The following is a 17,064-nucleotide window of genomic DNA, read 5'->3' on the forward strand; positions in this document are numbered from 1 at the left end:
GTGCACTTTCCTCCACTCTTGTACGTCACCCTGTGTTCCTCCCTCTTCTTGAAATATGTATTCACCACAGCCATTTCCATCCTTTTCGCAAAATCGACCATCATCTGTCCTTCCACATTTCTCTCCTTGACTCGATACCTTCCCATCACCTCCTCATCACCCGTGTTCCCTTCACCAACATGTCCATTGAAGTCCGCTCCAATCAGCACTCTCCTCCTTGGGTACCCTCTCCACCACGTCATCCAACTCACTCCAGAATTCTTCTTTCTCGTCCATCTCACACCCAACTTGTGGGGCATATACGCTGATAAAATTCAGCAATACACCTTCAATTTCCAGCTTCATACTCATCACTCTGTTTGACACTCTCTTCACCTCCAGCACGCTATTGACATACTCTTCCTTCAGAATTACCCCTACCCCATTTCTCCTCCCATTCACACCACGGTAGAAGAGTTTGAACCCACCTCCGATACTCCTGGCCTTACTCCCCTTCCACCTGGTCTCTTGCACACACAGTATGCCTACCTTTCTTCTTTCCATCATATCAGCCCTTTACCAGTCATAGTGCCAACATTCAAAGTTCCGACTCTCACCTCCACACGCCTACCCTTCCTCCTCTCCAGCTGCCTCTGGACATGCCTTCCCCCTCTCTTTCTCCTTCGCCCAACAGTAGTATAGTTTCCACTGGTACCCTGCTGGTTAACAGTACCGGTGGTGGTTGTTGGTAACCCGGGCCTCGACCGATCCGGTATGAAAATCTTATTTATGTTCCGCATATTTGATTTGGCAAAGATTTTACACCGGATGCCCTTCCTGACGCAACCCTCCCCATTTATCCAGGCTTGGGACCGGCACTAAGAATGCACTGGCTTGTGCATCCTCAGTGGCTGGGTTCTGGAATAACAGATGTATCTTGTTTAAAAGAAAATCTTTATGTTATTATGATTGGGTGGAGAGAGGTATTTGGTCTATTTTACATTTGATGGATTCAAGAGGAAATGTTCTAGAGTACAATGAATTCATTGATAAATTCAATGTGACGTGTACAACAAAACAATATTCAGTGGTTATCAAGGCAATCCCATAAGCAATGGTGAATATGATAAAAGGAATTTTGACTTATGACGTGTTAGTACCAAAGATGCCTTCACTTTACATGGACAATCTCGATTTTATGGAGAAAAAATGCACAAACAAAATTGTAAGGGGTGCCCTTACCTCCGTACTCTTTCCTCTACCATTAAAAAGAAAAAATCTATTAAAAAAAATATCCTAAAGAGAATATAGGCAGAATTAGAACCAGATACCTCACTCTCCCTATTTCACCAAAAGGGAAAGAAACTCATTTTAAAATGAGAAATGATATTTATCCTTGTAATGGGTTTCTGAGACAAAGATTTAACAATGGGAGAAAAAAAAAACAATTCTATGTTTGTGATTCTGTAGGCAGTGTTACGGCTCGCCCACCCCGCACCGTGGCCCGCCCACCCCGCGCCGGCAGCCAATCAGCTCGTCAGGGCCGGGCTTAGCCGTCAGGCCTGGGCTTAAGTTTGGTGGCCTCCCACGCGCCTGTTGTCAGTTCGTGTTGTAACCTCCTCGCAGTATCGGCTACTCTTCCCTCACGGTCCTTTTCTCTCCGAACTCACCCCAGCCCTTGGTTTATGTTTTCCCTTGCAAAGTTTCCCCGTGGAAGTATCCTGCCGTGTTCCCGTTTTGGATTACCCGTGAGTTTTTCCCCTTGGACTTTCCGTTTTTCTTGTCGCTCATTGCCTTCCTGTGTTTGACTATTTGTACGCGTAAGGAATGAAGTACGCCAGTTTTCAGCTAACCCCATCTCTGTCTGGTGTCGTGCGCTTGGGGTCTTCCACAAACCCTAAGAGTACGAACTGACCATGACGACCCCAGCCGACACAGAGAGCGTACCGGCCAGTCGGCTTCGAGTGGCTCTCATCGGACAGATCCAACTGACTAACTCCCACACCCAGCAGCTAGAGGCGGCCTCCGCCGCAGTGAGAGATCTTCAGACTCGGGTCCGGCCCCTCCAGGCCTGTGTGGATAACCTAACGAGCCAGCAGGCGGCGTTGGCGAGCCAACAAGCAGAGATCCTGCGGCAGTTGCAAACCATCACGGCGGCTCTCACCATCCAGCCGCCGGGCCAGCCTGCCCCTGGAGTCGTGGGTAACCCGGCCCCTGGGCCCGCTGCCCCGGTTAACCCTGTGGGGCTCAACCCAGTTCACCGGGAGCCCTGCCTCTCCAGCCCACGACCATTTGATGGCGACTTTGAGACCTGTGCCACATTCATCATGCAGTGTGAGCTGGTCTTCCTGCACCAACCCAGCATGTTCACGTCTGATGCTGCCCCGGGTCGCTTACGTGACCAACCTGCTCACAGGCTGAGCAGCTCAGTGGGCCACTGCTTCCTGGTCCATGAAGGCCAGTTTCTGCCTCACCTATGAGGTCTTCGAGGCGGAACTACGGAAGGTTTTCCATCATCCAGTCGGTGGCCAGGACCCTGGTGCTTGGCTGAGCCGTATCCAGCAGGGCAGTGGCAGTGTCACAGACTACTCGGTGGAGTTCAGGCTGGCCGCAGCTGAGAGCGGCTGGAACGACCAGTCACTTCGGGTCACCTTCCGGAGGGGTCTCAGCGAGGCTGTCAAGGACCAGCTAGCCACCTGGGAGGAGCCCACCTCCCTCGAGGACCTGATCAAGCTCACCATCTGCATCGACAGACGCCTCCGGGAGAGGAGGCGCGAGTGAGCCCTGCGTGGATCCCCGTCCATTCCCCAGTCGTCCAGCACTCCTAACAGGACCCCTACTCCTGCTCGCCCCACTTTCCCTGTGGCCGTTTCTCCCCCCGCGCCCCAGACCACGACGGGGGAGGAACCTATGCAGCTGGGGCGCACGCGCCTTAGTCCGCCCGAATGGGAGGCCCGGTTCAGGGCGAGTCAATGCCTCTACTGTGGCCAGAAGGGACATCTGATCAGCGGCTGCCCCACTCGGCCAAAAGACTAGGCTCACTAGGGCCCTGGGAGATCCTAGTGAGCCGCCTTTCCTGTTCGCGCCGTCCTGCCCCACAGAACCATCTAGTTAGCGTTACCCTGGCCTGGGCTGACCAGTGGCTCACGGTGGGCGCACTCCTCTACTCGGGGGCCGATGAGTGTTTCCTGGACTCGGAGTTTGCTGCCCAGGCTAACATCCCGCGAGAGACGCCGGAGAAGCGCATGGAGGCCTTCGCGCTGGACGAGTGCTGCCTGGCCAGCGTCACCCAACGCACCCACCCTGTCTCTCTCACCATAGCAGGTAACCATGTGGAGAGACTTCGGTTCTACATCATCCAGTCCCCGTTAGTCCCTGTGATCCTAGGGCGCTCCTGGTTCGTGCAGCATGAGCCACACATCGCCTGGGCCTCCGGTACCATCATGGGGTGGAGCTCCTCCTGTCATGCCCAATGTCTCCAGGCTGCTCCCGCCCCATCCCCCCGACGTGCCCCTAGTGCCCCGCCTCCCGACCTCTCCTCTGTTCCCCCTGAGTACCATGAGTTAAGTGAGGTCTTCAGCAAGACCCGCGCCCAATCTCTTCCTCCTCATCGGCCTTATGACTGTGCTATCGACCTCCACTCTGGGGCACCCCTTCCCAGCAGTCGTCTGTACAGTCTGACCATCCCCGAGAAGGCTGCGATGGACGAGTACATCTCCGAGTCCTTGGCAGCGGGGCTCATTTGGCCCTGATCCTCCCAGGTGTCAGCTGGATTCTTTTTCGTGAAGAAGAAGGACGGGGGCCTCCGACCCTGCATTGACTATCGCCAACTCAATGAGATAACCGTCAAAAACATGTACCCCCTTCCTCTCATGAGTTCCACCCTTGAGCCCCTCACCCAGGCTACAGTCTTCACTAAGCTGGACTTCCGGTGTGCCTATCATCTGGTCCGGATCCGGCAGGGGGACGAGTGGAAGACAGCCTTTAAGACTCCCCGGGGTCATTATGAGCACCTGGTCATGCCATTCGGCCTCACCAACGCCCCAGCGGTATTCCAGGCTCTCGTGAATGACATTCTCCACGACATGCTCGACGAGTTTGTGGTGGTCTACCTCGATGACATCCTCATCTTCTCCAGGACCCTCGAGGAACATGTCCAGCATGGCCCGCCGGGTACTCGAACGTCTCCTCCGGAACCGGCTCTTCGTCAAGGCAGAGAAGTGCCAGTTCCATTCCCCTTCCGTTGACTATGGGCTTATTCGTTGAGAGGGAACAGACCCGGGCTGACCCCCGCAAGATCCAGGCTGTGGTGGACTGGCCCGATCCCACATCACGGAAGGAATTACAGAGCTTCCTCGGGTTTGCGAACTTCTATCGGAGGTTCATCCGGAACTACAGCCACGTGGCAGAACCCCTCACCAGGCTGACCTCCCCCTCCCAGCCATTCATCTGGTCCCCGGCTGCCCACTCTGCATTCCAGTCCCTCAAGGAGAGGTTCACCAGCGCCCCGGTCCTGCTCCACCCCGACCCCAAGAGGCAGTTCATCGTAGAGGTGGACGCTTTGGACACTTGGTTGGGGGCTGTCCTCTCCCAGCGGTCAGCGTCTGACCAGAAGGTCCACCCATGCACCTTCTTCTCTCGCCGGTTCCTCCCGCCGAGGAGAACTACGATGTCAGGAACCGGGAGCTGCTGGCAGTGGTGGCTGCTCTAGAGGAGTGGCGCCATTGGCTGGAGGGGGCAGAACAGCCGTTCACCATCTGGACTGATCATAAGAACTTGACGTTCATCCGGGCAAGCAAGCGCCTCAATGGTCGGCAGGCACGGTGGGCCAGCTTCCTCAGTCGGTTTGACTTCACGCTGACTTATCGCCCCGGGTCCCGCAACACGAAGGCAGACTCCCTGTCCCGACAACACCCGAGGAGGGAGCCAGCTACAGAGGAGCTGACTCCCATCCTTCCTGAGGCCAGGGTGGTTGGCGTGGTTACCTGGGGCATCGAGACCGTGGTCAGGCAGGCGTTGCGGAACCCGGATGCAGTCCAGCCCCGGGTTCTCCAGTGGGGCCATGCCAGTCAGTTTGCTTGCCACCCGGGTGTCCACTGCACCTTCAACTTTCTGGGTCGGCGTTTCTGGTGGCCCACCATGCGGATCGATGTCAGGGACTTTGTAAGGGCCTGCTCCGTCTGTGCTTGCAGCAAGGCCTCTGACCAGGCACCCGCGGGGTCTGCTGCAGCCCCTCCCAACTCCAAGCCGGCCCTGGTCCCATGTGGCATTGGATTTTGTCTCCGGACTGCCTCCCTCCCAGGGTAACACTGTGATCCTTACAGTGGTGGACTGCTTCAGTAAGGGAGTGCACCCGGTGGCTCTCCCCAGACTCCCATCGGCTTCTGAGACGGAGGACCTCCTGACGAGCCACGTGTTCCATCTCCATGGCCTTCCCCTGGACGTCGTCTCGGACCGAGGGCCCCAGTTCGTCTCCCAGGTATGGCGGGCCCTTGTAAGGGGTTGGGTGCCTCTGTTAGTCTCTCCTCTTGCTATCACCCACAGACTAACGGACAGACGGAGAGGATGAACCAGAGCGTGGAGTCTGCCCTCCGGTGCGTGGCCGCCAAGAAGCCCAGCTCCTGGAGCCGGTTCCTCCCCTGGGTCGAGTATGCCATCAACTCCCTGGTCAGCTCTGCCACCGGCCTCTCACCTTTTGAGGTGTCCCTGGGCTACCAGCCGCCTCTCTTTGCTGCGCAGGAGTCGGAAGTGGCAGTTCCCTCCGTGCAGGCCCATCTGAATCAGTGTCGTCGCGTCTGGGAGGTGACCAGAGCTGCTCTGCTCCGGGCAGCTGAGCGCGCCAGTCGGGGAGCCAACCGACGCCGGTCCCTGGCGCCTACGTATCAACCAGGCCAAAGGGTGTGGCTGTCCTCGAAGGATCTCCCGCTTCAGTCCACCGCGAAGAAGCTGAACCCCTGGTTTGTCAGGCCCTTTGAGATCAGGAAGGTTCTCAGCCCCGCGGCGGTGAGTCTGAAGCTTCCGGCTTCCTTGAAGACCCACCCCGTGTTTCATGTGTCGCAGGTTAAGCCTGTCTCCCACAGTCCTCTGATGCCTCCGGCCCCGGCTCCGCCTCCCCCTGAGATCGTGGATGGGCACCCCCAGTGGAAGGTCCGCCGGCTGCTGGATGTCCGGCGCTGAGGACGGGGGTTCCAGTATTTGGTGGACTGCAAGGGCTACGGTCCGGAGGAAAGTAGCTGGGTCTCCCGCCAGCTCATCCTGGACCCTGGGCTGCTCACTGAGTTCCATCATTCCCATCCTGACAAGCCAGGCAAGTCGCCTGGTGGCTCCCGTGGAGGGGGGGTACTGTTACGGCTCGCCCACCCTGCACCGTGGCCCGCCCACCCCGCACCGGCAGCCAATCAGCTCGTCAGGGCCGGGCTTAGCCGTCAGGGCTGGGCTTAAGTTTGGTGGCCTCCCACGCACCCGTTGTCAGTTCGTGTTGTAACCTCCTCGCAGTAGCGGCTACTCTTCCCTCACGGTCCTTTTCTCTCCGAACTCACCCCAGCCCTTGGTTTATGTTTTCCCTTGCAAAGTTTCCCCGTGGAAGTATCCTGCCATGTTCCCGTTTTGGATTACCTGCGAGTTTTTCCCCTTGGACTTTCCGTTTTTCTTGTCGCTCATTGCCTTCCTGTGTTTGACTATTTGTACGCGTAAGGAATGAAGTACGCCAGTTTTCGGCTAACCCCATCTCTGTCTGGTGTCGTGCGCTTGGGGTCTTCCACAAACCCTAACAGGCAGAACATTAGAACATTTGTCTTTTACTTGTAAATATACTAGAGCCTTTTGGGAATTATTTCAAATTGGATATCTGAAAAGGACTTTCATTTGCCTAATTTAGATTATAAGTATATTAAATTTGGAGTTATAATGGAGGAATAAAATATGGAAATGTTGTACAATAGCCTGATTATTATGGCTAAACAATTTACCCATAGACCTGGATTTTTTAAGGCCAGGCCACTATTCTTAGTCTTCATGAATGAATTAATAAAGTTTAAGAAAGCACTGAAATGTATTCAAAATAAACAAGCTTTGCATATTTAAAAAAACATAGATATATTGATTTCTGATTAGACCTCTTGCTGTCTTATTATTTTTTTCCTAATTTTTTTATTGTTTTGTGAAATACTAAAAAATTTGTAATAGCTCAGTGTGATTTGTACTATTTGCTAATTTGTTATTGTTATGACCAGATTTTGTTCTTTTGTTCATACAATAAAGGCGTAGAAGAAAAAAAACCATCCAGAAGAGGCAAAATTGAGTTGGATTCAGCTTGGGAAAAGCCGTATGTTGCTAGGATTAGAAGTAGGCCACAGACATACAGCTATGTGCAGAATAGCTGCACAGTGCTAACTTCTCACTTAAAACAGATGGTTGTGTATGTATGTTAAACTCAGCTAGCTAGAAGGGAAGTTAGTGAATGCATTTATCGTGTGTGTTGAGGTTAAAAACGGGGATATAGTAGGTCTACAGGTTGATAACAGGTTGGTTTGGCTGGTTAGCTGAGAGCTACTTGGCTAATGGTGGCAGGTGTTTTGCTGGTGTGTACTGCAGTGTATCGGTTTGTGGTCTTCGAGTAACATCGTGAGCGCTTTGTGCGTGGTCTGTTCATATCAATTTCTGGGACTATAGTGACCTATGAACTACCTCTTGTTGCTTGTTGTGTTTTGTTGGTAAGGCTATTTTGTAATAGTTAACCTTAGAAGTAATTTTGTTAGTATTGTCTGTTTTGGTTAGCCTATTTTTTGAGAATTTGATAACAATAACCATGGCAACGTTCAACGTAGAGGAGTTTCGTGGGAGTGATTTTGGGCGCAGTGAGTTGCATAAGCTTATAAAAGATTTGCTTGCAGTAGCGCAATATTGTGAAGTAGACATCACTCCAGAGACTAAAAGCCAGAGATTGTGTAGACCCTGATTTTGGTGTTACACCTAAAAGATCCCAACATGAAACAGCAGAGCGAGAGAGGGGGAGCGGCTGTTTCAGCTTGAGTTAGCAAGGCTGACATTAGAGCAAGAGAAGCTTAAAGTGAACAACAGTGACTTAAAACGTAAGCGCGAAGCTTGTTTTGATGTTTCCAGCTGTTTGACGCTCATGCCAAAATTTAATCGGGGTGATGTGGGCTGTTTCTTTGACGCTTTTGAGAAAATTGCCAAAGAGCTAGAATGGCCTGAAAATAGGTGGATGTTACTTATCCAAAGTGTGCTTGAGGGCAGAGCCCAGGAAGCTTAAGCAGCATTAGATGCTTTTGACAGCAGAGACTATGATACTGTGAGGAAGGTGGTTCTGGCAGCCTATGAGGTGGTGCCAGAAGCCTACCAACAGAAGTGCAGGTCTCTGCAGCGAAAATCAAGTGAAACTTTCTTTGATTTGGCCAGGCAAACACGAGGTTGTGTTTAACAGGTTTAACAGCAAGCGCTAACACTCAAATCCTTCAAGAGCTGCGGCAACTTATGCTGGTGGAGCAGTTCAAAACCAGTTTACCTCGGCATACGGAGCTACATCTAAATGAATGGGCATTACTGAGTTAAGAAAAGCTGCTATGGCAGCAGATTCTTATGAGTTAACTCACAGAGAAGTGCTACGGAAAGGAAAGTTTGGCAGACAGGATAGGAGGCAGGCTGCCACTGACGGACCTGGTGAGGCTTTCATGACAAAATCTACTCCCACCTCTGTTCAGTCTCCAGGGCCCAGGAAAAGATATGAGAAGCCTTATTTTTTCCAAAAGGATGTCATCTTCCATTATTGCAAAACATCTGGCCATATGAAGTTCAGCTGTCCCAGTGTCAAGAAGGGAAAATTGTGGGATTGATTAGTGCCCAGACTCAGATCAGTCCCTGTGAAGTGGACAGTTTGAACCTGCCTTCCTGCCCAATAGTGAAGGGGTTTGAAGGTTTTGTGTCAAAAGGGGCAGTTTCTGTTGCACCCGATGGCGAAATGATCCCTAGATCGATTTTGAGGGACACAGGTGCCACACAGTCCTTAATAGTTCAGGGTGTCTTAAACCTACCACCCGCCACCTATTTATAACCTTCTATCCCAGTGAAGGGGGTAGGAGGTGGTTTTGTTAGTGCCCCTCTGCACAAAGTATTTTCCGGCATCTAACATTGTAAATGGACCAGTAGTGATGGGTATTGTTCCTTCCTTGCCCATTGAAGGAGTGGCCTTTGTGTTGGGCAATGATTTGGCTGGTACTCAGATTTGTGTGACACCTGTTGTGAGTGAGACACCTTGTGAGGTCCCTGAGACCATGGCTTTGGAGAAAGAACATCCTGAGGTGTTTATGGCATGTGTGGTGACAGGAGCTCAGGCTCTAGCTGCTGAAAAGGGAAATTCCAGCGAGCAGGATAAACTGTCTGGTGGTTTGACTGATACCTTTTCTGCTAGGCTAGCTGAGGTGTCCCCCTGCTCCCAGTTTTCTTGGGAAGCCCTTATATCACAGCAAGGAAAATATCCTTCTGTAGCTCCATGAAGAGAGATGGCTGATAATGCTGAGGACATGAAAGCTGTGGCTGAAGGTTTCTTTCTCCAAGATGGAGTCTTATTGAGGAATTTGCGGCCTCGTAATCATCCTGCGGATGAACCGTGGACTGTTATGACTCAAATTGTGTTACCTGAGAGTTTCAGGAAGGAAGTCCTGCGTTTAGCCCAGGAAGTATCCTTACCAAGTCATTTAGGCATCTGTAAAATGCAAGAGAAAATCAGGAGACATTTCTACTGGCCCAAAATGCATAAAGACGTGGTTTCGTACTGTCGTAGCTGTCATGCTTGTCAGGTTGTTGGAAAGCCCAACCAGACAATTCCAGTTGCTCCTCTCTGCCCTCTACCTGTTATGGAGGAACCGTTCTCAAGAGTACTTATTGATTGTGTTGGCCCTTTCCCAAAAACTAAGAAAGGGAATGAGTATCCCCTGACTATTGTGGATGTGGCCACCAGATTTCCAGAGGCGGTGCCATTGAAATCAGTTAAGACCAAGGTCATAGTGGAGGCTCTGCTCCATGTCTTTTCATCGGACTTTAAAGTCTATGATTAAGACCTATTGTATTCGTTACTCAAATGACCGGGATGTAGCAATGCCGTTTTTATTGTTTGCTGTCAGAGACTTGGTGAATGAGGCTACAGGTTTTAGCCCTTTTGAGCTGGTTTATGGACATCAACCGAGAGGGCCACTGAATATGGTGAAAGAACAGCTGTTGCAGGCAGCTTTGCAGAAGGGTGCTCCTGGTGGGGTTTTGCAGTATATAGCGTCATTCAAGGACTGGCTGCATGCAGCTTGTGACTTGGCAGATGAAGGCTCACTATGACAAAAAAGCAGCAAAGCGTACCTTCAAAGCAGGAGACCAGGTTCTGGTGTTGTTGCCCATGGGTGGAGGTAAGCTAGGGGAATTCTATGGTCCATATAGGTTATCAAGAGGATGGGTGATCTGCTGTGTGTATCACATCTCAGGTTGCTGTGGAAGAGGGGGAGAGTGACGATGATGGGGTTGGGTCAGTTGAACCAGTTACAGATAGGCTTAAGAATTCCAGTGTCCTGGCCAATTTCAGCGAGTCACTGAGTCATCTCAACACAGAGCAGAAAGAGGAACTTTCCCTTTTCTATCTGTCCAAGTCGGAGAGTACTGCTGGCGTCGTGTGTGGCTGCCACTTCTCCCTCTCGTAGCCCCCCTTCCCATCTACCCCTGTATGTCTGTGTTATGTTTATCTGTCGTCTTGTTTCACCCCGTTTATTGTAAAGTGACTTTGAGTATTAGAAAAGCGCTATATAAGATTGATTTATTATTATTATTATTATTATTATTAATATTATTATTACATCTAGTGGACCAGTATATTCCTCTGTTTAGAGATACCCCTGGCTTAATAAATTTAATAACCCATGATGTAGACACTGGTGAGGCAACCCTCATTAAACAACATCCATACTGGATTAACCCACGAAAATGGGCTTAGGTGAAACCAGAGTTGCTCTACATGGAAGAAATTGGTGTGATCGAGCAAGGCTCAAGTAAATTGAGTTCTCCCTTAGTCCCTGTTCCCAAGCCCGATTTAACTGTGCGTCCTTGCATAGATTACCAAAAGGTAAATACCGTAACTAAAACAGATGCATACCCAGGCTGGAGGACTGTATTGATAAGATCAGCAATGCACAGTATGTGTCGAAATTTGAGGTTAATGAATTTGGTAACCTCCAGACTGTAGAACACTGTCACATATCTGGATGATGTGGTTTGCTATAGCACTTCGTGGTCTGATCACATGGAACATATGAGACAGCTGTTTGAGCGTCTTAAACAAGCAGGGTTGGTAATTAACATGCCCAAATGTGAGATTGGAAAGGGGCAAGTCACATATTTGGGGCACCAGGTGGGTCAAGGTTCATTGTGACCAAGGACTGTCAAGGTGCAAGCCGTTTTAGACCTTCCTGTTATGAAAACAAAACGCCAGCTAATGCGCCTTTTGGGCATGTGTGGCTTTTATAGGCGGTTTGTTCCCAACTTTGCAGCTGTGACAACACCACTTACAAACCTGTTGAAGAAGGGAGTTAAGTTTAGCTGGTCAGCGGATTGTCAGTGAACTGATGCTGGTTGCTCCGGACTTCTCACTCCTGTTCAAGCTTGCAGTGGATGCTTGTGATGTTGGAGTGGGGGCGGTGCTGCTATAGACTGATGTGTTAGGAATAGACAGGCCTGTTGCATATTTCTCTAAGAAACTGAATCGCCACCAGAAGCAATATTCCACCATCAAGGTGGAGGCCCTGGCTCTTGTCCTAGCAGTCCAACACTTTGAGGTGTACGTCTCTAGTGCTGGAGCTGATCTGGTAGTCCTCACTGGTCACAACCCACTTATGTTCCTGTCAAAGTTCAAAACATCCAGTCAGAGAGTGTTCCGTTGGAGTTTTAATTTTACAACCATATAACCTGACGGTAGTGCATTTGCCAGGCAGAGAAAATGTTATTGCGGACACCCTGTCAAGTGGATGAGCATGTGGTTTGGGTATTTTGAAAAGTTTGGGAGTGCATTGTTGATAGTAATGCACGTGAATCAATGGTGTAAAAAAAAAACGGATTAGATTATAATATATAATATATAACCGGTAGACCACCAACTCGACCTCGGATACAGCTTGTGATCTTGCTGGGCAAGTTTGCTAGGACCTTACTAAGCTTACGATGGCAGTTTTATGTCAGTTCTGGGAGGACATCTGTAATGGGTAGACACATAGGGACTGGCATGATCCACATACTGTCAACTGCCTGATATTATTAATTATTAATTATGTTTAATTTATTAATCCCCTTGGGGAAATTCAGTTACTGCAAATTAACCCATGTGATCTGTGTAGCTCAGGGCAGTGGGCTGCCACCTTCATGCTGTGCCCGGGGACCAACTCCATTTCTTTTCCTGTTGCCTTGGTCAGGGGCATAGTATAAACCCTAACACGCATGTTTCTTTTGATGGTGGGGGAAACCGAAGCACCCAGAGAAAACCTACTGCAGACATGGGGAGAACATGCAATCGCCACACAGAGGATGACCTGGGATGACCCCCCAAGTTTGGACAACCCCGGGGTTTGAACCCAGGACCTTCTTGCTGTGAGGCAACAGCACTAACCAATGGGCCACCATGCCGCCGATGATCAACAGCTATGTTGAATACATGATGATGCTTGGTGCTTGCCAGAACTGTTCTTTGGTTGTTACTTTCAGTGTAAAGCGGATGCATCTGTTTGAAACCAACAACTATTATTTTGGTTGTTTTTTGTTATTTTTGTTGGCGTTTTTGGGTGTGTTTATTGTTTCAAACACACTATTCGTAATCACAAATGGTGTCTCACAGGTCAAAGGAGTTGGTTGCCAATGGGAGCATCAAGGAATTGGTGATGAAGAAGACAGCGTGTCAGAAGAGAGCACTAGACATTTCTGACAGGACAGCTGATGTGCTCTCCAAAAACAAGCAAAAAAAAAAAGCCCGCAACCCCAACAAGAACTTCTGCCTTGAGCAGAAACGTGAGTTTTACCTATCACCTCATTTTGTCATCAAGGCAAGGTAAAATGGAAATTACTGTAATGTCTTGTTTTGACTGTTTTGTCTGATATTTTACCACTGGAAACCACATTTAATTTGCTTTTCTTAATTCATTCAGAAAAGAATATGGTCTGCTCTAAAGATTTAATAAACTCAAAGAAGTATTTTTATTAGCCTTTAATTCAGAGTATGTGATTTTCCAAGGCTTTTCATTATGACTGGATACCTTGAAATAGCACTGATGGCAAAACAATCTCCTCAGGCATTGCTGACTGCTAATAGTGTCTTTTGTCCTTTGCTTTTGCAGCTAAATACATCAAGTGTGAACAGTGTGGAAACCCAAAGGTAAATACAATGGTGTTGTCAAATAAATAAATAAATAATCACATTGTGTTTGTAAGATTCATAAGCTAGTGAATTAGAAAAATCGACAATACGTAAAAGGAAATTGACAAGTGTGCCACTGTTTTATATATATTAAATCATTTCATATTTCAAGCCATACTTTGCTGAAAAATTAAAAAGCACAATTTAAACAGAATTATATAATTGGAGTTGCATTTACATTAACTGAAAGACAGTTCTTTAATCCATTCTATCACATAGTTTTTATCTTAGAATTTCAAGGGAAATCAAATAATTAATTCGAAATTAGTTGAAATTAACCCCAAATTAGTTTACTTTTTTTTTCATTGCCACTTGATGTAGCTGGTTAAAGTGCTTCACAATGGAAGAGGAGTCAGATTTTTAGAAGAACACTTGTAAATCTTTCTCCATCCCACATACTGAGTCTTCTTCTTCATAGGGAAACAAATGTGTCTTCAACCTGTGCCGAGGGTGCTGCAAAAAGAAAGCCTACAAGGAGGTGGCAGACTGTCTAAGTCAGTACATGCATGTTAAGCAAATACACATGGATACAGTGGTGCTAGAAAGTTTATGAACCGTTTAGAATTTTCACTATTTCTCCATAAACATGACCAAAAATGTGATCAGATCTTCATGTCAGTCCTAAAAAGATGAAGAGAACCCAATTAAATAACAGAAAATGTATACTTTTTTTGTTTATATATTGAGCAAAATGATCCAAGAGTAAATGTCTTTGTTGGAGAAAGTATGTGAACCTCTAGGATTATCACTTCATTTAAAGGGGTAATTGTAGTCTGGTGTTTCAGTCAATGTGATGACAATGAGGTGTGAGTTTAGCAAGCCTTGCCCTATTGAAAGAACATAAACCTGGGTCTTCGCTATCGAAGTCCGATCTTCACCACACGGGTTTGTGGAAGTTTGCCGTGCCTCGAGCAAAGGAGGTGTCTGAGGACCTCAGAAAAGAAGTTGTTTATACTCACCAGGCTTGAAAAAGCTATAAAAATATATATTTCTAAAGAGTTTGGGCTCCATTAATCCACTGAAACGCAGATGGTGTGCAAATTGAGGAACTTCAACACCATTGTTACTGTCCCCAGGAGTGGTTGTCCAACAAAAATAACTCCAAGAGCAAGGCGTATAATATTCCGGGAGATCACAAAGAACCCCAAGGTAACATCTAAGTATCTACAGGGCTGTCTTGCATTGGTTTAGGTCAGTGTTCATGAGTCCACCATCATGCAAACACTGAACAAGAATGGTGTGCATGGCAGGATAGCAAGGAGGGAGGTCACTGCTTTCCAAGAAGAACATTGCTGCCCATCTATAAAGTTTGCTAAAGACCACATGGATGAGCCAGAAGGCTATTGGAAGAATTCTCTGTGGAAGGATGAGTCTAAAATATAACTTTTTAGTTTAAACGAGAAGCGTTATGTTCAGTGAAAACCAAACACTGCATTCAAACATCGATACCTCATCCCAACCGTGAAGCATGGTGGTCACAGTATCATGGTTTGGGGCTGCTTCACTGCCTCTGGACCAGGACAACTTGCCATCACTGACAGAAATATGAATTCTGGATTGTACCAGCAAATGCTACAGGAAAATGTCAAGGTGTTAGTCTGTGGACTGAAGCTCAACAGAAAGTGGGTCAAGCAGCAAGACAACGACTTTAAACACATAAGTCAGGTTACCAATGGATGGTTGACTCAACCATTCCAGACCTTAATTCAGGAAGAAATGAGAGAGACCTGAAGAAAGCAGTTCATACAAGGATGCCCACCAACATCACTGAATTGAAGCAGTTTTGTAAGGAGGAATGGGCCAAAATCCTTCTAAGCTGATGTGGAGAACTGATCAAGAGTTATTGGAAACATTTGGTTGAAGTCATTGCTGCTCAAGGGGGTCCTACCAGCAAAGATATTTACTGTAATGTGATAATTCTGCTCAATAAATAAATGAAAGTATGTTTATTTTTGTGTTATTTGTCTGATTGGATTCTCTTTATCTATTGTTAGGACTTAGATGAAGATCTGATTACAGTGTAGGTCAGATTTATTCTAAAGAGTTCACTAACTTTCCAGCACCACTGTATAGTTTCAGTTTGTTACAATTCGATTGTGACTATAACTTCTCCTTTTGGTCCACAGGCCATGGACTGAAGTTTAAAACCAAAGCGGAAAAGCAAAAAGAAGAGGAACAGGAAATTATTTGAGAATATATGTGGGAAGGACATGGAAGGCCCCAGCAGCGCCTCTGAGCCTCTCCTAGAAGCACACATGCAGATCAGCCCTCAAGACAGGCAGGCTGTTCTGAAATGACTCAAATTAACACTCAAATACACCCTCTCAGCAGCTTTTAAGTAACCCGAGGAGGTAGTGGTCTTTGGTTACAGGACCCTTACCACATTGGACTGAGGATATAGAGTTATTATATGCTTTTAACACTCATATTGAAATTTGGATCTTTGTGAACAGATAAAAACAGTTAAGCAACAAAATATTTTTCCTTTTTTAATGTGGATTTTCAAGACTACAGATAGTTACTTCTAATTCACAAGGAACATTGACAACTCTGTTTTCATTTAATTCCTATTTGAGATGGTCACAATTTCCTCCTACAAACCACATTACCTTAATCTAAGGGTTTTTGTTTTTTTAAGCAATCCTGTAATCTTTATGAAGACCAAGCAAGGGTTTATGTAGAGTTCTGTATAAATTTCTCTGGCAAAATGTTTACAGTGTTTACTAAAAACTTGAGAAAATTACATTTGTGTGAGAAGAGCATGACTTTTTCACTTAGTTTTTTCATTAAATGTCATGAATTTGGTTGCATTTTTATTTCATTTGGAGGCATTTGTGTATACTTACAGGACTGAGGGTTAGCTAGCAGTGCATTGACTTGGAGTATGTGCCTTTTTGATGAGAAAACCACTGCCTATCCTAGAGTATGTAAGGGAGAAATTGAGAGCAATGAATTGATGCTCCGTCCATTACGTCTTAAGAAATTCTTGAGGGACAATATTTTATTACAGCATGTTTTCTTCTGTTGATATAATAGGCATAACAAGTAATTAAGTGGAGCCAGGATGGTCTGCTATGCCCTGACTACACCGCGTTGTGTTTGGTGCATGAATCAGAAGCTGGACATTGGTTGCTATCTTGATCTCGGTTTATTCCTGCATGGGTTCATAATAAGCAGTCTTATCCTGACAAAATGTCTTGCTTGGTGATATTCTCGGTGATGTTCAATGCCGACTCAATCAACAAAAGCAACAAATAAGAAAAAATATAATAAATAAATGACAGATGGCATGCGTGAGATTCTTGAGTAATTTTTGTATTACCCTAAAAAGAAGTGTAACACTACCTTCAATGATTTTACATATTTTACCCAATTTCCCCTCGGGGATGAATAAAGTATTCTGATTCTGATTTACATTACAATACCTTATTGTTTGTTCAAATTATTTTTTATTCTGCGATAAAATGCACATAGTCACCAGACTTGGCAGATGGTTTAAGTTACTCCCCCACTACTCAGGCAAGAAAAAAAAAAAAAATATATATATATATATACGTATATCAATGCCTAAGTGGCGCTATAATAACACTTCACATTTTGGCTTGTAACTTCTGAACCGCAAATTAGAAGAG

General features: G+C 47.2%; 1 protein-coding gene across 2 annotated transcripts in view; it reads left to right on the forward strand.

Moving 5' to 3' along the window:
- The window catches only part of dus1l (dihydrouridine synthase 1-like (S. cerevisiae)), a 199,516-nt gene extending 182,680 nt beyond the window's left edge, over positions 1-16,836 (forward strand). For both annotated transcript variants that reach the window (XM_056287527.1, XM_056287528.1), the window contains exons 11-14: positions 12,857-13,026; positions 13,353-13,390; positions 13,851-13,926; positions 15,559-16,836. In XM_056287527.1, the coding sequence (XP_056143502.1) occupies positions 12,857-13,026; positions 13,353-13,390; positions 13,851-13,926; positions 15,559-15,623 (349 nt within the window). In that variant the 3' untranslated portion in view covers positions 15,624-16,836. The remainder of the gene's footprint in view (positions 1-12,856; positions 13,027-13,352; positions 13,391-13,850; positions 13,927-15,558) is intronic.
- Positions 16,837-17,064: the final 228 nt, after the last annotated feature.

The sequence above is a fragment of the Lampris incognitus genome, chromosome 10, assembly GCF_029633865.1.
Source record: "Lampris incognitus isolate fLamInc1 chromosome 10, fLamInc1.hap2, whole genome shotgun sequence".
Taxonomy (NCBI): domain Eukaryota; kingdom Metazoa; phylum Chordata; class Actinopteri; order Lampriformes; family Lampridae; genus Lampris; species Lampris incognitus.